At 43.3% G+C, this 19,337-nt stretch overlaps 1 protein-coding gene across 1 annotated transcript; it reads left to right on the plus strand.

The window, feature by feature from the left end:
• Positions 1 to 3,933: 3,933 nt before the first annotated feature.
• DHRS7 (dehydrogenase/reductase (SDR family) member 7) lies at positions 3,934 to 18,573 on the plus strand (the record flags this gene model as incomplete). The annotated part of the gene is made up of 6 exons (XM_008939879.1): positions 3,934 to 4,086; positions 9,930 to 10,036; positions 10,960 to 11,199; positions 16,050 to 16,172; positions 17,554 to 17,769; positions 18,492 to 18,573. Coding segments are annotated over 6 exons (875 nt in total), but the record flags the coding sequence as incomplete, so codon positions are not given.
• Positions 18,574 to 19,337: the final 764 nt, after the last annotated feature.

Below are 19,337 nucleotides of genomic sequence, written 5' to 3' on the forward strand. Positions count from 1 at the left end.
CAAGGGACTCGATAGACTCTATAAGCCTGTCCCTTGTAGGAAATGAAGCTGAATGTTGGGTTGAGGGAGATAGGACTGCTTTGAATGAAGGTGGATCAGGAATGTGAGACTGGGGGAAACAGTGGTATCAGGGTTTGGGCCCAGGACCATAATTTGGTAGGGGATGGTGGTGTGGGTGAAGGTTGGCATTAGGAAGGTCTTGAGAGAAGGGTAGGACAAACTTCTTGTGACATCTCTGTCTTATGCTTTCAGCAGAAGCTTACTGCTGAAGTGCTACTCTGTGTAATGCAGGAGAAAACAGAAAAACATGCACAACTAATAAAGCTCTAAGAAATACTAAATTTAAATCTGTGAGCAATGTTCTGTAACTCTTAGGATATGTTTCATAGTAATGCCATCAGGTAGTTCCCTTACTATAAGAAGACTACAAAAAAGCTTTGTATGTGGACTCTGAAAAGACCACAAAAAGACTCGGGGCACAGAAATAATATAAATCTTGACTAATATAAGCAGAATTTAAGCTTTGTCCTGAGAGATCTATGTATAATGTGCATCACAATGTAGGAACTCTCGGGTAGACATAGTATTATTTGAATGTAGCTTTCAGTCTTATTGGAAGCCTGGTAACATTTTAACTAGTCTCTAAAAGTTCTCCTATAAAGAGCAACATAGTAATTTTCTGATGTATTTCCTTCAACATGTAATGTAAGAAGAATGGGGCAGAATTTTGTCCATGTAAGCCTCTCTGCTCTGCAAAGAGGTGAACTGTGTTTTGTCCCCCTCCTCAGCTCAGTGCTTGTAATAAACTAAAACCTGGAACTGAAACAGTAGCTGTTAAGTGGCATTTTGTTGATAGTTGAGCCATATATACATTTGGGGTTGTGGCGGCACAGTTCTCATCCCAAAAGTTACAGTAGGAAAACAGAAGGGACAAACAACAGAAAAGATGTTTCTTTAAATGTGTTCTGCCTTTTTTCTTCCTCTTCTCCATATTGTGCACACACTGTCACATGCCTAGGTAAGTAACCAGTGCATCCCATAGAAAAAAAACCTTGATTTTTATTTTTATTTAGAGTTGTCACTCTTGCAGTCGTTATATTGTGTTATCACTTCTATAACATTATTATGGATGTCAGGGTTTTTGAAGACAGACGTACTTGCCAGAAAGCAGACTGATCTCATATGTTTCTTTCTTTTGTGCTTTAAACTATAATTACAAAGAAAGGCCTTAATATAGGTAAGACCAGTTCCATTTCAGTGATAACAGTCCTACAGGGAGAACCCACTTCTGGATTTTGTGATGGGAAGCAGTCCAGTGCCTGCCATCTTCTAAATATTTATGTGGTCAGGAAAGAAGGGTTACTGGGTGCTGGATGATCTTCCTTAGGTGGTGTGTTTCATTAGCTGAACAGCAGTTGCTCTAAATGCTGTGTTTTTCACAGGCAGCATAATATTACCAAGCTAAAGAGGATCCTTTTATGTATGGAAGCCTGTGTATCTGAAAGCCTCCAGAGCTGGGAATAATGGTATGATTCTTCAGGGCTGTGGGGAGGATGTTCTTCTTTAAACCTCCCCACCACAGAATTATTTTAATGAGTGAAATTACATGACAACCTTGTGCTATAGGAGCTATAAAATGCTGGAAAAAAACCCTGAACAGGGCTATAAGAGCACTTCTTGGATTACTTGTACTGCTGCGTTCAGCCTCATTTGTTATGCCTTGTAATACAGTACTTAAAGGCTAGTAATAGTATAATCTGCTTTTGTTTTTTCATTTGTCGTGGTTAATTTTTAACCTTATTTCCAGTAACAACAGGACATTTACTCTAGAGCAAGCTGGTGGTTTGATATTTGTTCTACAACGGCATTTGAGCTTGGTTTTCCATTATGTTAACTTCCAGTAGCTCAGTGGTTGGTAACTGCCAGCACTGGGGAACTGGTAGAAGACTTTCCTTATCTCAGTTAATTATTCTGTTCACAGAACAAGATCCTGAGTAACTGCAGTGAAGCTGCCCAAGGCAGGTTGGGAACAGGGAAATTGAGTAGTAGGAGGAAGCGGATTGGTTTTCAGTAGCAAGAAGAGATGAGTGTGGTAAGCAGGGTTGAAAGTATTTCCGTGTGTTGTTTTGCTCATATAGTGCTTGTCTACGTGGGTTTTCTGGGAAAAAAAAAAAAAAAGACTAATAGGCGAGATGAACCCCCATGTTTCTTCTGGTTAAGTCAATGAATTGGTAACATTGGAATGAAACTGTAGGAAGAGTGTGAATAAGCTTTACAGACAGCAGCCCTTTGGTATAATGATTAATACAGTGGTTATTCCTACAGCTTCAGCCACACCTCTGTCCACCTCCAAAGTTTGTTACCTTACCATACGTCTCTCCTTTGGAAAGTGACTGTTGTTGCTGTTGTTACTGTTTTTAAAAGCAGACCAAAAAACCCAAAGAACACAAACCCACCAAAGCTTAGGTTTAGGAGGGTTTTTTCTTTGACTAAAATACAGTCAGCTTAAAAAACGACAAATAATACTCACTGCCAGTCACACAGACTCAAGCTGAGCTCTGATAGTCAGTCTTGAGTGCTCTCTGTTCTTGTCAGGAGGGTGCAAGGTTTTGGTGCTGATCTCTTCAGGGAATTTATGTCATTAAGGCTCTGAAAGTAGAAATTTGAAACAGTGTGGTGGTGTAGAGAGAACTAGGAACTGATTAATGAAGTGAGCAGGAAGTAAAAGGCGCCTCAGCCACTACCTGCAGTGGAATAGAAGTACCTTTGTTACTTTAAACGAGTGGGTAAGTTTCAGTGAGCTGAAAAATGCTATTCTGGCCTTTTTCAGAATAGAGCTGGCTTTAAGTCTTGAGTACTACATTTGGCTCTGCTGTTGGAATTATACCATTAAGTCATTTGTTGTTGGCTAGACATTGTTGGAATGCTCTTCTGTACAAACCTGAGAAGTAGAAGGAAAAGCTCCTGCCAGCAGTGCTCTGAATACTTAGTCAGCTTTTGACTAGGACTAATATTCACTAACACTAATCTTGAAGAGCAGGTACAAGTGTTAGGCAATAAAATGTCCTGGAAAGTGCTTGGATATTAGTTACCATTCATTCTTAAATCATGTTCTAGAATTAAATGAGTGTTTTTCATCCATCTGTTGTATTTGATGCTTTTTGGATATATGTCTGGCAAGCTAAGCCTTTTCCCAGCACCCAGGTGTGTCATGGAGTGGGGATGACTGCAAACAAGAGGGAACAGGCATATAAGCAGAGGAGTTAAAACAGTTAGATGGTGTTATTTTTACTACAGGTTAAAAAAAGCATTCCTAGGCAGGAGCTATGAGTACATGGGAAATTCAGGTGTGATCTTACACCTTGGGAGCTCCACGTACTGTACTCCAGCTGACACAGGAATTAACCTGTGTCAGATAGAACGTAGAGTGGATGAACACCCGTATAGTTGCTATGATTAGCTGCCTTTGTTCAGAGAACTTTCCTCTGTTGACAATTAGTTAGGAACACTTTTGAGGTAGAACATTATTAGGAAAGGTTTGCTTAGACTTTTGTTTGGATTTGCAATAGCATAACTGTTTCCTTTCACTTCCAAGAATTTTCTTCTCCCTTTTCCATTGAAGCTTTTTTTGATGAAGTTAGTAGAAATACAATGTGGGGGTGGCCTGCAGAAATGTAATCAAATGTCTTCCATCAGCTAGATAATCAGTGTTTATCCAGATTAGGCTTGGGACAAAGTTCAAGTGGCAACAGAACAGCTATGAACAATTTTGCAACTGCCCATGACCAAAAAAAAAAGAAGTCAGGATTTTGTAATAGCCAAAAAATGAGAGCACATTTCTTAAAAACAGCATCAGATTATGCCCCTGCAGTGACTTAAATGCTTATCCTAGCATTGGCAATGTGTGAACTACTGTCTTGATTCTTTTGATAGAAAAGGAACTGCGTGGCAAGGTTGTCTGGGTGACAGGAGCTTCAAGTGGAATTGGAGAAGAACTGGCTTACCAGCTGTCAAAGATAGGAGCCTTGCTTGCCATCTCAGCCAGAAGAGAGGATGAGCTGGAAAGAGGGAAAAAGAAATGCCTTCGTAAGTACAACTTACTACTTCATGTGAGCAGTTCTTGCTATGATGGAGTTGCCATAGGAATACTAACCCACATATCACAGGAATAAATTTCACCATGAAAATAAACTTTATACAGAGCTTCACTGTATGTTTTAAGCCAGTATTTTCTTCTCATGAGTGAGAAGTCTTTGAATAGACTTGCACTGAGTTCCTTCATAAGTGTTACCTAAAAATCTCATTATCCATTGCAAGTGGTTTTGTAAGATACTACATTAGGAAAAGGAATAAATACTGTGAGGAATGGAGGAAACAATCTGAGGAGTATCAACCTAATGAGAACCAAGCCTTGTAGCTGTGTGCTACCAAGAAGTCTCCTTCCTTCCTGGTTTGTGCGTGTTGCAGGCAGACTGACAGCTGACGCTGCTCTTTGAAAAGGCATGAGTAGAAATGTTAGAAAAAGCTGTTGTAAGCAAGTGCAAGAATGAGGATCTCCTGTAGATCAAGAGGAACAAATGTGAAGTGGAATGTTTAATTATTCCAGTTATCACTCATACATCTGCTGAGTCAGTAGTCTGGCTTCATTCCTCCTGTTTCTCTTTTTCCTGCCTGTTTTCTGACTTGACAGCAAGTGGAATAGACAATTCATGCTGATCAGCAGAAGTTTTGTATATGATGAGCATCATGTCTTTTTCAGACTGTATATCCTCTGTAGTTCCATAAGCTGTATTTTACACTGATATGTGAGAACACTGACAGTTCATTCCTGGTAATGTTGACTGAATGTCTACAGTCTACTTGGAATGACTGCAGGTGAATACTGAGACGTTTTTCTGGGGTTAGCACCTCCAGAGTCCTGGAAATCTGGAAGTTGCGGTGGGCTACTATGGAAATCTGTCAGGGAGCTTCAAAAATGCACAACTCCTTATCTCTCTTTTCTAATGCTTCAAAAAAGCAGTCCCTTAGATAGCTTGAAAAGGAATCACAGGACATAAGAAGGCGGCGTGGTTAAGTGGGAATCGTGGCAATATTCTGGTGCTATGTGAGGCAATGTTTGGTTTGTGTTTAAAGTATGCAGCTGCACAGCTACATTTGCATCTGTGCCCGTTTGTTGTCATTACAAAACTGATAAAACTAGGCAGGCTGGCAGGAGCTGTAATCCTGGATACCCATTTTCAGGCAATGGTTCTGTGAGAGTGTGATGTGCTAAGGAATTTTCTGAAAGATTATTGCAATTGACCTGAACCAAGAGTACAGGTTTATGTAAGATCATTTCTGCCTCTGCCAGCTTGAAGTAACCATGTGAATGAATGGCTTAGCTGTGGTATATATTAGCTTTAAAGTCTTACATAGCCATGTGTTTTGCAGTATGTGCTACTGAACTTTAGCTGTAGGTGAGATCAGTAAGAATACTGGAAACTCTTCAGGAACACAGTTACTCTCCATTTTCCATAGCCAGACTTTTAGTGGAAGAGAGTAATTTGGCCCCCCTCTCCTCTTATCCTTCTGTTCTCAAGGCTCTACAAACCCAACTTTCCATCCCTTTCCTTGATTATCTTGTGCACTAGGCCTCCTAACCATCTCAGTGGACCTATGCTACACTGTCTCTAGTTTATCAGTATTTGTTTTGAACTAAGGGGGTCCAAAATTTGACACAGTACTCTAAATGCAGTTTTTAAGTGCAGGCACTAAAAGTCACTTCCCTCAGTCTGCTCTTGCTAGTCCAGCCCTCTAGCCAGAGCTCACTGCTGACTTAGTTCAGCTTGCTGCTGTCCTTCCACCAGGATGGCAGGTCTTGTTTGGAGAGCTGGTACGTAGCCATTTGCCTGTTAGCCAGCAGTACTGCATGGCATTCCTCTGCCCCAGGTGTGAGATCTTGCCTTTGACTTTGAGCTTAATGAAGTTTGTCAGACTGTTCTTACAGCTTCTTAAGATGCCTGTGACTGGCAGTCCTCCCCTCCAGCACAGCAGCTGTTCCTTTGGACTTGACATTAACTGAAAATTTGCTGAAAACCTGTTTTGTCCTATCACCTGAGTCATTAATAAAGATACTAAAAGATATTGATCATGGAGGGATACCACTTATAACTGGCTTATTCGAGTTAGACTTCGAATGGTTGGTTGCGATTCTCCAGGTCTGGTGATCCATCTAGTTTTTCACTTGGATTGTAATGCATTCATCCAGACCCCTCATATTTCCCCAGTATAGCTTGAAGGATGCTATGGAAGACAAAACATACAGCTACCTAGTCAAGGTAAACAATATTCACTGCTCTCCCCTTGTCCACAGAGCCCATCGCCTCATCACAAAAAGCAGTTGTGCTGGTCAGGCAGTGTATGTCCATGCTAAACCTGTGCTGACTTTTCCAAGTCACCTTCTTGTCCTTCATGTATTTGGAAGTTGCTTTCAGGAGATATTGCCACTTAGTTTTCCTAAGGACTGAGGTTAGTCTGTGTGACATTTAGTTTTCTCCAGTCACTGGGGAGCTACTCCACTTAGGTACCTTCCAAAAAGGAGTGATGTTGGTCAACTCTTGTAAGTCTTGAATGTTTATGTTGCCCTGCTTATATGTGTAGTTTGTTCCTAACTTGGTCTTCCTCTGATGCTGGTAGTATGTTTTACCCCCAGAGTCTAGCCTCAGGAGTGTGGGAAACCTGAGAAGAGATCTTGCCAGTGAAGACTAAGGCAAAGAAGGCAATGAGTACCTCATGGGGTTTTGTGCCTTTAGTCACTTCCTCACCAGTGAGCTCCCTCTGTCTTTGGTCTTCCTTTTGTTGGTGCTGTACCTGTGAAGCCCTTGTTGCCTTTTACAATCCTCACCAGTTTTAACTCCATCTGAGCGTCGAGCTTCCTGATTCCACCCCTGCATGCCTGGGCAGTGCCTCCACATGCCTCCTGGGCAGCTCAGCCCTGCTACCACCTGCATGTTTTCTTTTTGCAGTTGAGCTCAAGAGTCTTCTGTAAGGTTTGAGTAGCATGGCATGGATTCAGGTACAGCTGCAACATGTGACATGACATGAACGTGAACTTCGCTGAGTTGTACGGCATAATATAATAAATAATATTTAAGATAATAAATGGGCTTTAACATGCTAGCTGTAGATGCTATACACAGCAGCAGCTTAACTGGATAACTTTCATAGTAATGTCAGAAGCAAGCATATTTATCTTGCTCACAATTCAGAGCCACCACCCTCTGATACACGTTTATGCATTCTATGCTGCTTAAAAGCTGAGAGAGAGAGAAGGAAAGCACCATAAAAGCTGTGGTGATACCTGGTGAGTCCTGCCCATGCTGACTGAGCCCTGCTCTTGCAGAACTGAACGTGGTTCTGCAGGTGGCTTCTGTATTTCCCCCAGCTGCTCTCTGCAACGAGAATTCAATTTCAGCAGTTATTTTGGAGGCTGTTTTCTCTCAAAAGCCCTAAAAAGAAAGCCAGAAAAGGAGATGAGGCGTGTGTTTCGTGGTTTGACAAAGCTTGCATATGATATAAATGTAGATAGGCTAAATGGATGACAATCTATAAATTCCAGAATTAAACAGTAACTGAGATTGGAATGGACCTCAGGAGGTCATGGTGTTCAACCTCTGCTAAAAGTTCGTATACTGTTAGAGGACATTACACAAGATAGAAGTGAAAGAAGAGGATGTGCTGAAAATCTGGGAAATAAGGGTCTATGCTGAGTGATAATGTTTATTGTGTTAGAAGAAACTGCTCTCTTGGATCAACATGTATTGGAAAGACTTGATCTGAAATCCTTTTGGGGGATCCTGGAGGAAGGAAGTGTGCACTTGATATCATAACAAGATATTCTAAGTCAGCATTACTTAACACAGCTGTCTTTCAAAAAATAAGTTTGGTTTGGGTCATGGATTTGTGTTAAAAAGTAACTAGGACTTAATGAACCATCAACAGGGCAGAGGCAGCCTGTTACTGCTTGATAGAAAAATGTCAGTCAGAGGACCTGCTACTTGGTGGCTGGGCAGTTTGATCCCCCCAGGAGCCGTGTAGTGTAAAGCTGCAGTGTAAGGAGACTTCAGAGGATGTCCAGAAAACGCTGTGCAGAAGCAGTGCAGCTTCACAGCCCTGTGAGTCTGGGTGGGCTGAGGTGGGCTGCATCCAACAGCTGCTGGCTCTGTACTGGTTACTCTGCAGCTGGAGATGTGTCACCAGGGGATGTCAGCATCTGTGTACAATCATGAACTGTAAACTAAGGTCTCCCACTGGGGAGCAAGTGTTTTTCTGGGATACTATAATTGTTTCCTTAAAAGCATCAGTTTGATAGCAGGAAAAAAAGGATGTGGAATATTAGGGTTTATTAGTAAAACAAATGGAGAGCATCACTCCAACAACGTATAAATTAGGACATGTACATGTCTTCAACACTGTGCACAGTTCTGGGCATCTGCCAGGTTTTTTTTTTTTTGTTTGTTTGTTTTGTTTTGTTTTGTTTTGTTTTGGGGGAACAAAACAAAAACTAGGTTACTGGTTTGATACTTCCTGAAGTCAAATGTTTCTAACATCATATAAAAGAGCACATCCTTCCTTACCACCAGCCTGTATCTCTTTCTCTGCTTTTTTTCTTCCCTACTTGTGTAGCTTTCTTGGCTGCCTTGACCACAGGGTCTCACTAATGCACAGCAGAAACACTCCACATTGCAGTAGGTTTTAATTGAGCAGATCTGCTTGAGGCAGTATGAGGTGGAGGTATGTCTCTGAGAGGATACTTCACATGGATTTTGCTGCTGTGTTTCTGGAAGCAATGGAAGGGAAGATGCACATGGAGGCTGTGCAGGGAGCAATAAATGGAAATGCTGACAGCTTTGATGGGTTTATTTTGACCAGTAGCCTGAATACTAGTGACCTTTGAATGGAGGCAATTTATGGATTTAGGTAACCTCCTTTTTTTTGTACTTCACTATAAAGACAAAGTTCAACTTTACCTGTGTATGCAAGAAGTAGTAATTAAAAAATCAGAGTCTCTCTAATGGTTAAAAAGGTTAAAGGGGAGCAGATACACTTAGTTGTGGCTAGGAATCAATTAAGAAACAAAAATAGTACCACTAAACTAATATAAATTAAAGAATAACAAACAAAACCCCCACAAAAATAAAACCGTGTTATATGTAGTTGAAAAAGCCTGAAAATACTAGCATTGAAGATTTTATTTTTGTGAGTCATCTGCCCCCAAACCCCAGGGTAACAAATCACTGCTCAAGAAATACTTTCTATAGAAAAGGTCAGTTGTTTTGAAGAGAGAGTGGTAGAAACACTCAACATTAAGTCTTGAACTTGATGACAGCTGACTTTTATTTCAGGAGATGGATATGTTAAAAGCTGTCAAACAAAAACCTTCTGGTAGCTGCTCCAATAAGGTACCTTCTCAAGACTTTGCCTCGTAGCTGCTCATGTACTTGTGTTGTTGTCTGGGTCTAAACTGCACTGGTCCTGTTGTCAGGAATAAACATGCTTGACCAGGTGACATGCAGGCAAGTGTCCTGGATGCTGTGCTCCTGAATGGCCCAGGGAAGAATTTCAATAGCAAATCATCCTGTCGTGTGTTACTGACAGCTGTTGCAATTTATTTGGAGAACTGAATTGTGCTACACAAGCCTGTTTAATAAAGTCAGGCTTTTCACAAGCAATAACTCCATGATAAGAAAAGAAGCACTTGATAGAAACATTAGAAGTGGATTCTATGTGGAGATCAAAATGAAAACAAAACAAGCATTTTATTCCAAACAATGTGATGGTTTGTTGGTGTCTTTTTAGTGAAAATGTGGTGTTTAAAAGCAGATTACATTTCCCATGATTGTTATGTCAGCAGTCTTGCTGGCTCCAACTCACTCTGTGTGTGTTTGTAGAGATTAGCAACTTGAGTGAAAAAGAGATCCTTGTTCTGCGTCTTGACTTGACTGACAGGAGCTCTCATGAAGCTGCAACCAACAGCGTTCTTAAGCATTTTGGCAAGGTAAGGTGTGCTTCTGGGGTTGAGCTCCTTTTTCTTCTCTGTCTTTTATCCCTGCATTTATGTGTGTATTTAACTTCTGTTCTATTGTATGGTAAATTCACCAGTGTCTACACCTTTCTTAAGTTTCAGTATTAGACTTGCCAAGAAACACCTGAATTTTCATCCTTTCTGTTCCTCACTTCTGGGTTTCAGCTGGCTTTACAGATGCAGCAACAAGCAGATGATCACTGGTCATTACCAAGAACTAAAAATTCACTTCCTTGATGTCACTGAATTTATGGGCCAATGGGAACAATCCTCAGCTGTATACTTAGTGCTTAAAATTGTGTATGAAAGCCAGAACCTTTGTTTGGTAGTTTCTCTAACGGATGTAATTTGGGCTCAGAGCCGTATGGGACAGAGCTGGACACCAGGCATGATTGTTGCCCGTGGTTTTCTAGACTGCTAGTCCCGAGGTCAGAGTTCAGAAAGCAGAAGTCAGGTGTAACTAATGTTAAGTACAATGTACAAAGCTTCAAGCAGGGCCCCAAGTCCAGTGAAATTTTGGGTTCACAGTGCAATTTTTGGTACCAGATTTGTTTCATCTGTTCTTTTAGTCACAGGACCTGAGTGTTATTTGCTACAATGCAGTAGGGTTAAAAAAAATGTTGTGTGGAAAACAATTTGCCATCTGCCAGTGTTCCTGTACGAGGAGTTAACCTTGTTTAACATCAAACACTCTATTCCTGCTTGGTTAACTCAGCTCAAAATTAGCCAGTCCTCTATTCAAACGGAGAGTCTAGTGGGGGACAAAAACTGCTGGAAGTTCTTCAGCAGCTGCAGTAACTTACTTAGATCTACTAGAGGGAAGAGGATAGCCAATAACTGCCTGAGGAAGTGCCAATGTGTGTGTTGTATGAATTCATCATTGTATCTCTCCCAAGATTGATGTTTTGATCAACAATGGTGGACGTTCCCAACGCTCTCTGTTTGTGGATACAAACTTGGATGTCTTCAGTGCCATAATGGAACTCAACTACCTAGGTACCATCTCTTTAACAAAGCATGTCCTGAATCACATGATCCAAAGGAGGCAAGGAAAGATTGTTACTGTGAGCAGCGTGATGGGGTTGATGGGAGCTCCTCTTGCCTCTGGGTACTGTGCCAGCAAGCACGCTTTGCAGGTAAGTTACATTTCTGAGATTAATTAAGTCTTGTTGTGTATCAGACCAGCATCAGCTACTACTGTAGTAGAGGACTTTATTCTGTGCAGAAAACAAAAGTCTCACCTGAAATTGCACACAGCGTGTGTAGCTCTCTCAGATTTTGAAAGTCCTTTAAAGTTAATTTGGTCTGAAATGTGAAATATCTCAGCTTCCAGCATAGGTTTATTTACCTGACTAAAATTCAAATGCCATCTTGGTTGGTCCTAATGACTGCATAGTTAAATTCCAATGTGTAACACAAGACCTTGACTTCTGGCCTCCAGATGGAAGAATATTTAAATCTGAGGATTATTCTGTTGCATGTGGAAGCCCTAATGTTCTCATCCTAATTCAGTTAGGGAGGAAAAGTCGCTGGTCAGAGCTTTAAGACTACAGGAAATCTTTAGACAGTAAGGTGAGAGCAGTGTGTGGTAAAGCAGACCTGTGAGAGAAATAAGAATTCCTAATCTAGCTGGGAACACCTGAAGGAATCTTCCCAACGCTTCTGAGCCGTGCTGTGGTGTGAAGAACTGGCAGCTCAGGGTGCCCTAGGACGTTATCTTCTGTGCTACACTTAACTTCCAGTGCTGCTTGGAAAGGGGTTTGGGAAGTAGTGTTGCTTGTGGAGAAAACCATCAAAGAAGAGTTCAGAAAAGTACCTGAGGAAAAAAGAGAGCCTGTATCGCTGAGGAATTGTTTGTTTAACTAGTGAATTTATTTAGACATGTTTGTCTTTCATCACTGTTTGACTTCCTTCCAGTGTACATGTTGATCTTGGTAAGATAAATTTCAGCTGTGCTCAGTGATTTAAAAAACTGGCACCTTCTTACTCCCTGCTGGATTTAAGCGCTTAAACAGACTAAATAACTTTGCCTAAGCCAAGGGATCAATATCTTGCTGACAATTTGACCAACACTACCACAAATATAACAAGTGGCTGACACTGCAAAGCCACCAGACACTGGGAAGAATGAAGCTGTAGAAGACAGTGACAGGCCTCTGCTAATAAGAAGTTTTCAGTTAGTGACAGGGAGAGATGTACTCCTCATCATTTGAGTGGCAGCAATGAAATTGCCCATTAGAGGCCAGCTTTTGGCTTAAGTCTAGTAAATTTATATTAAAAGGATGCAGTGAGCAGAAGCATGAATTAATTCCCTTTACGCTCCTTTATTAAGTGTTCTTACAGTTGAATTCTCTTCTGGGTGTGGTGTAGTTGGTCTGGGTATGGCTAATTAATTGCAGAGCACAAGGAATTCACATGTTGCTTTAAAAGTTCTCAGAACTCTGAATCTCAAGATGAAGAACACAGAAGAATTTTTTTAAAAGAAAAGTTTTCTAAAATTTCCAGACTAGTTAAAATAATAAACTACCTGAACTGCTTATATCTTTGTTAGCTTCTACCTCTGCTCAATAACTAGGCCAAGGCCCCAACCTCTTGTTTCTTTCAAATTAATTCTAATACTATTTGCAGGTGTTAAAACTTGTGATTTGTAATAGAGATTTCAAAAAGACTGGCTGAGAGTCTCTCACCAGTCTGGAGTTGCAGTCAGATGTGGCCATGAAACCTCCAAAAAACTAGAAGAGCTTTTTTGAAATATCAAACTTCCCCAGTACAACTCAGGTGAAGGAAGCCTGTAGGAGCAGCAGTCCTCTTCAGGCAGCCCAGCAGTCCATCTCTGATGATGACCAAGAGAGAAGGTAGGGGATAAAATAACATGAAGCATAAAATGCTGCTTTCCCTGTTGTGCATGCCCAGCATGTATCAACCTGTATTCTGTGATCTTGTTGAAATGAAGATGGCATTTTGGCCACCAGTTATTAAACATGTGAGCCTGCCTGACATGAATTCACCTATTATGGTTTTCTTTTTTTTTAAAATTCATGCCTTGGAGTCTACCTCAGCTGACACAATTAATGCAGTAATCTCAATTATCCTTTTTTCCTTTTTTAAAAAGTCCCTCCTTTTGTGTGTGTGGGTTTTTTTTTGTTTGTTTGTTTGTTTTTTCATTCTGTTTAAATTTCTTTTAAATAGTGGAGGAGGAAGGAAGGAATTCTGCTAAGAATTAAAATTTGTTCTTGAAACAGTTGCGCTTTGATCCACGCTAATTGGAATTCTCATAACAACATGCTGCTCCTGAAGTTACCCTTTGTGTCAGTCCTGGGAATGCTGTAAGAGCATGAGTCAAGTCCCCAGGAGTCTGCATATGACCAGCACAGTTTCTCTCCTAATGCCATGATGCTCATGGAGATCAGGTGCCATCCAGCTAGCTGAAATCCACATCACTGGTGGCATGTGGTGCAGACTGGATATGGTGGCTATCAAATTGTTCCTTCATCAGGAACTTGTCTAATAAGCGCATGGACTGCCGTGAGCAGCAGCTGCTACTCTCCTCGTTCAGTCTCTGGTCACTAGGGGAATCTCCAAATGTTTCTGTCATAGCAGAAGTCAGCTCAGCCTTGCCTTCTTCAGCAGCTTCTAGGATTTTGTCACTAAACTGGAAAGGCCCAGAAATGGCTTAAAGCAGCTCCTGTTCCACACACCCCGTGTCTGTATGTTGAGCTGGCTTCAGCCTGGGCTTGGTAGAGGTGCTCAGAATCTTCCTCTTGCGCTTGAGTTCCTTTACTGCTCCCAAATCTGGGTCTGCCCCTGCCTGAATTCAAGGAAGAGGGAGCATTTTCTTTTCTTACTTAGGAATTTTAAGATTCTCTTCTGGGAATAAGTGGAGGAACTTCATACCACCTGCCTTTGGATATCTAAGTGCTGGAAAGAGCCTCCGCGGGAGACTGAGAGTGTGAGATAGTGTTCAAGTGCCTCTGTTGTGTGTGTTTCTGCCACAGTTACAGCCAAGTGTCCTGGCCATCCTGTGTTCCTGATGGAGACTGCACTTCTTCCACTGTATAAAACCTTGGAACTGCAGTGCAGGGGATGGAGGGGCCAGACAAACACCTTGAACTGAAGTGGGTAGCAGGACGGCCACAGAGCAGAAACAGGAGCTCGCTGTGGTCTCTGGCTTCTTGCTTTCCATGGTTACAGCCTGTGCAGCCCATTAAGAAGCAGCACTGATTTTGTTGGTGCTACTCGAACAGCACTCTGGAAAAAGCCTCCACAGGCCTGTGCTGGGCTGCTGTGTAGACAGATCTCCACAGACACCAACAGCTCACTGGAGCAACGCTCAGCTTTTGGTGTCTCGCAGCTTGCCAGGGCAGCCAGGCTCCCTTCATAATGCTGGAGGGAAGCTGCAATCTGAGAGGAGTGTGCCAGAGCCAGTGCCCTCTGCAGAAGGCTGGCTGGGGCTGCCTATAGACCTGGCCACTGTGCCTTTGTGTGGCTACTGAGGACTGTGGGCAGGTGCCCATTTTTAGGTAGAACCTGGCTCCAGAAGCCTCCCAGCATTTGAACAGGTGCAGGTGCTTTGTCACAAGCGACCAAGGAATGTTTCTGTCTTCCTTTCTGTGAGAGTGTTCTCAGACACACACCCTTCCACCTCCTTGACTCCTTGGGTTTGTCTCCTTCGGGCAGAATGGGAGCCAGTTCTGTTCCTCAGTGTCCCGAATCACCAGGGAGGGGAGGGGGAGGGGGGGCTGGGAGGGGTCTCGCTTCACCCTGCTCCTCCCGGTCCGTGTTGATGGGGCAACCCCTGACTGCCTGCAGGAGGGAGGATGGCTGCTGGGCTGCTGCTCAGGCTGTGTTTCTAGGAGGGCCTGGGCTTCCCATCACCTTTCCCTGTGGTGAAAGGGCGTGGAGCACTCGAGTGCACACGGGCAGCACCACCTCTGCCCCTCACCTGCGTGGCCGTGCTTGGCAAACGCTGCTGCCTCCCCCCCTTTGGGGTCCCCTTACTTGGAACTTGTGCCTCAGCCGGACTGCTGGACTTTGGCAGGACTGCACAGCCTGTGGGGATTAAGGGCCCTTCCTGAGATAAGCGGGCTCAGGAACAGAGGTGTTCCTGAGTGCAGGCTGGGGCTGTAGCATTAGCCTTGGGAGGTGGGCTTTTAATCCCAAACAACAGTGTGGTTGGCAGATCTGAGATGCTTTCCCATGTGTCCAGAAGCAGACTCTTGTACACGTATCTCTAACATTAGAAGGTCGTCCTCTAGCAGCTACATGTTTCCAGGCTTTGCTAGCATGCTGTGAAGATCTGATGCCAGACTGGGGGCCTGCAGGTACTTGTCATTTTAAATACATGGCCAGCAGTTTTACAGAAGCAAATACATACCTGTAGCTTTTGTAATTATAGTTTTAACTTGGATACACTGCTAGCATATTTCTGAGTTGAAATAAGATTTAAATTTGCATCCACATAGATATAAAATTGTGCCATCAATTCAGTGGTGCAGAAGTACCCCCTAAAATATCAGAGTGCACCTTTGAGTTAATATACTGAAAACTTTTCCTTTTTCTCTTGCATAAAACTAGTGCCACTTATTTAAAACCTTTTGTATTCCTTCTTTAATGTCACCTCAAAGAGTGGTTCACCTGCAAAAGAGAATGTCCATGATATTGCTGTTCTTGAGATTGGTGGCACTTCCACTGCCAAAAGAGTGAGCTTTTCTTCACTACGAGCACAGCAGAATCTGGCTGTAGTTCAGGGACATCACTGTGTATTTGAGAAGTGAAGGCTGGATTCTTCGTATCTATGATTGCAGGTGAAATTTTAAATTAGCCACTGAATGTCAAAAGTCAAAGAGAGTAGTAGGAATTACTTTTAGTGGAATACTGTTATCTTTACAGCACAGAATTAGTAGGAAAATACATAGTCAGTTAAACTTTGCGCCATGTGGCAACATGGCGAAGGAAGATTACATGATAGTCTTGGTTTTTTTTCTAGGGTTTTTTTAATTCTCTTCGGACTGAGCTGACTGACTACCCTGAGATAAGTATTATCAACATCTGCCCAGGACCTGTACAGTCTCAGATCATACAAAATGTCTTTACGGAGAACCTTGCAAAGGTAAGGCCTCGGTGCTGTTGTGAGAAACCCATCTTTTGCTGCAGGCCCAGTGATCCTTTCATGGTTTTCTTTTCTCTTTCTCCTCCTAGCAAACACTAACCTCATCTTCTTACCAAGGAGTGCTTTGATTGGTGCACAAATATAGGTACTCTTGTGATTCTTTGTGATATTGACTCCCTAACAAGTGAAAACAAAGTTTGAGAATTGTTGTCTCTTCTCTCTTCCACCACATACAATCCAAGCCTAGTGAAATTTACTGTACAGTCACCCTGCTGCGGTTTTGGGGGAAAAGCCAGGATTTTCTGGACGCAGTTCTGCCTGCAGCAGACTGTCCTTTCTGCACAGGTAGCTTTTTGTTTGCCCTAGTCACGATGTCCCCAGGTCGGCTGACGCTGCTGCTGCTGGCAAAGCTGCTGCCGTCAGCTGACACGAGGCACAAATTCTTTCCCTGTTAGCAATTGTTCAAGGAGAAAAAGCAAAACCTTCCAACTGCACAATTGCTTTTAATAAAGGCTGGCTAACAAAGTAGCTGGCAAAAATTGCTGCTGTGGTACATCAAAATGTATTCTGTCCTCAATTCAGTCAATTTAAAGCCCAGGAGAACACACTAGTGAGGAGGGGACAGGGGAATATCCCACTGTTGAATCGAGTTCTGAAAGGATTTTTGGCTTGCAGAACTTAGTATGTCTGAAAGGACGGATGCACTTTTTGAGCAATCTGGAAAGCTTACAAAACAAATTCCTCAGATATCAGCATAGCAAAAGACCTGGAAGAAGACTGAGTCCAGACCAGAATTGCTCTTGCTCTGAGAAGCAGAAGAACGGGTTGATAGTGCAGTCTGTTACTGCTGGAGGGACATGTATTTACAGTCAGGGCAGTGGCTCATGTTCACAAAGGATACGTGTGGACAAGATTTCAAGAAAGACACCCCTGCCTCTGAAGATGCCTGTTGTTTTTCTCTTGAGATGGCTGCTTACAGAGCAGAACTGGCAGAAATATTTAAGCTAATGGGGTATGTGGCCTCATCTACTAACTTGGTTACTGAGTAGGTAGCTGGGGAAAGTTCCCATTTCTTGGAGCCCTCAGCTGCAGAAGGGGTAACCTGCTCCAGTAGATCTATTTCCCAGTAAAGCTGGAGCAGGACAAAGTTTTGAGATCCATCTTTTTTAACCTTCTTCGCCCATCAGTCAAGGCGCTGGTTAAAAGGGTGCTTTGTTTCAGCCCGTGTGCTGAAGGAGGGTGGGTGGTGTGAGGAGGGTGAGGGGAGCAGGCTGGGCCGCACTGCCAGTGCAGGGCTGGGAGCAGTGTGGCTGCGGCACTCCCCGGCCCCTCCGCTCCGTCGGCTGGGGATCTCACTCCTCTGGCTCTCTCTGCCCCCCAGTCCCTTGAGAACAGCGGCGACCAGTCCCACAAGATGGCGACCACCCGCTGCGTCCGGCTCACCCTGGTGAGCGTGGCAAACGACCTGAAGGAGGCCTGGGTCAGCGACCAACCCTACCTGGCCATCTGCTACCTCTGGCAGTACGCGCCCACCTGGGCCTGGTGGATGATGAACAAGATGGCCAAGAGGAGGATACAGAACTTCAAGAGCGGAGTGGTAAGTTCATTCCTCTCCCGCTTGCTTGCTGCTTTAACTCTGCTGACAGACTCTTTAGCCACAGGAATGCTAGGACTGCATTTTGGATCTGCTTTTCCCTCCTCGCCTCCCCGCAGCTGGTGTCAGGCTGGGCTCCACCACTGCGTGCCTGGTCGTCTGGAATTACTGCAGCATGGCCACGGCACAGTGAAGTCAGGACACTGTGTAGCCCCAGAGGTCTTCCTCTGATCCTCATTGCAGGGGCTGCAAGTTCAGATCTCCCCTGAACACAGAGCTGAGCTAGAAGTCACGAGTGTAAATTATTTAATGCAGCTTGGAATTAAGGATGTTAAAAACGTCTCCCTTGGTCGTGCCTAGTTTTTATACCAGGCATGTAACCTGAGCACCTCCCGTAATTCAGTTAAGCAACACCAGCCTCTCAGTGCTCTTCACTCACACTGACATCCCTGAAGACAGATGGGCAGGGCTGTGTCCTGTGCTTGCCCTACTGCTTGGTGGGTGGCATTTATTCTTCCTGTGCTTTTGTTGAACTTGCTACAAAAAAAATCCAGGGTAAAGCACTCCAAAGGCAACACATGCAAAAAACAAGGGTGGCACATGCAGCTTAAAACTTGCTACTTCCACACTGTGCCCTGTCACCAGCTGTTTCAAGTAAAATGACCCTGTGGGTGAAGGACTTAAATGGAGGGGGAAATAACTGATGTGCTGTACTCTCACTCCAGGATGCCGATGCCTACTTTTCAAAAAAGAAGAAGTAAGGACAAGTGTGTACAAAATCCTGCTGTTCTTGTGCTAAGGCTGAGAAACTTTTTTCATACTGCGTGACTGCAAAAAAAAGCTTTGTTTTTTTAACTGTTGTACCTTTTTAAATGGACAAACCTATCAAGCTGTATACACACTTGACTAAATAAAAATCACTTTCTAAACATACCTGTTTCATGTCAAACTCCCATAGGCTGAATTTTTTTACTCTTACAGGAAATGAGATGGAAGAGGCCAGGCAGCATTATATTTTTTTTTTCTGCTGCTATGACAGTGGCAAATACTTGGTGAGGAGGCCAAAAATCATATACCCACAGGATCCTGTCTCCCTCACTTTCATTCCTAATGCCCCTTGAGCAAAATAAACCCACAACTAGAAGCCCATGATACAAAGGGTAAGGATGTATCATCTGTGTTTGTGAAGTGTTCCTTTGGTTCTGTAAAGGCTGAGGAGTGGGCAGTGTATTGAGCAGAGTCGGGAGCCATGGCCCCTGTTGCAGGCAGCACCGAGCCCTGCCCTTGAACCTGGTGCTTGTTGAATCAATAGAGCATCCAGGAGCAAGGGGTGGGGAAAGTTCTGGAGCAGAACACCCTCTAGCTACAAGACGGGGAACAGTATGAGCAAGAACGTTTCACAGCAGTCTGCTTACATCCAAGACAGCAGTGCTAGCGTCAGAGCTGAATCAGGGCAGACATCACATTCTAGACAATTGAAGCATGAACTAGAAGCCGAGTTCCCAGCTCAGTCACAAACACCCTTCCCTGCAGAGCAGAGGCCAGTCCAAACTAGTGAAACATGGGTTTGA

This window comes from Merops nubicus, unplaced genomic scaffold, assembly GCF_000691845.1.
Source record: "Merops nubicus isolate BGI_N331 unplaced genomic scaffold, ASM69184v1 scaffold52794, whole genome shotgun sequence".
In the NCBI taxonomy this organism is placed as follows: Eukaryota; Metazoa; Chordata; class Aves; order Coraciiformes; family Meropidae; genus Merops; species Merops nubicus.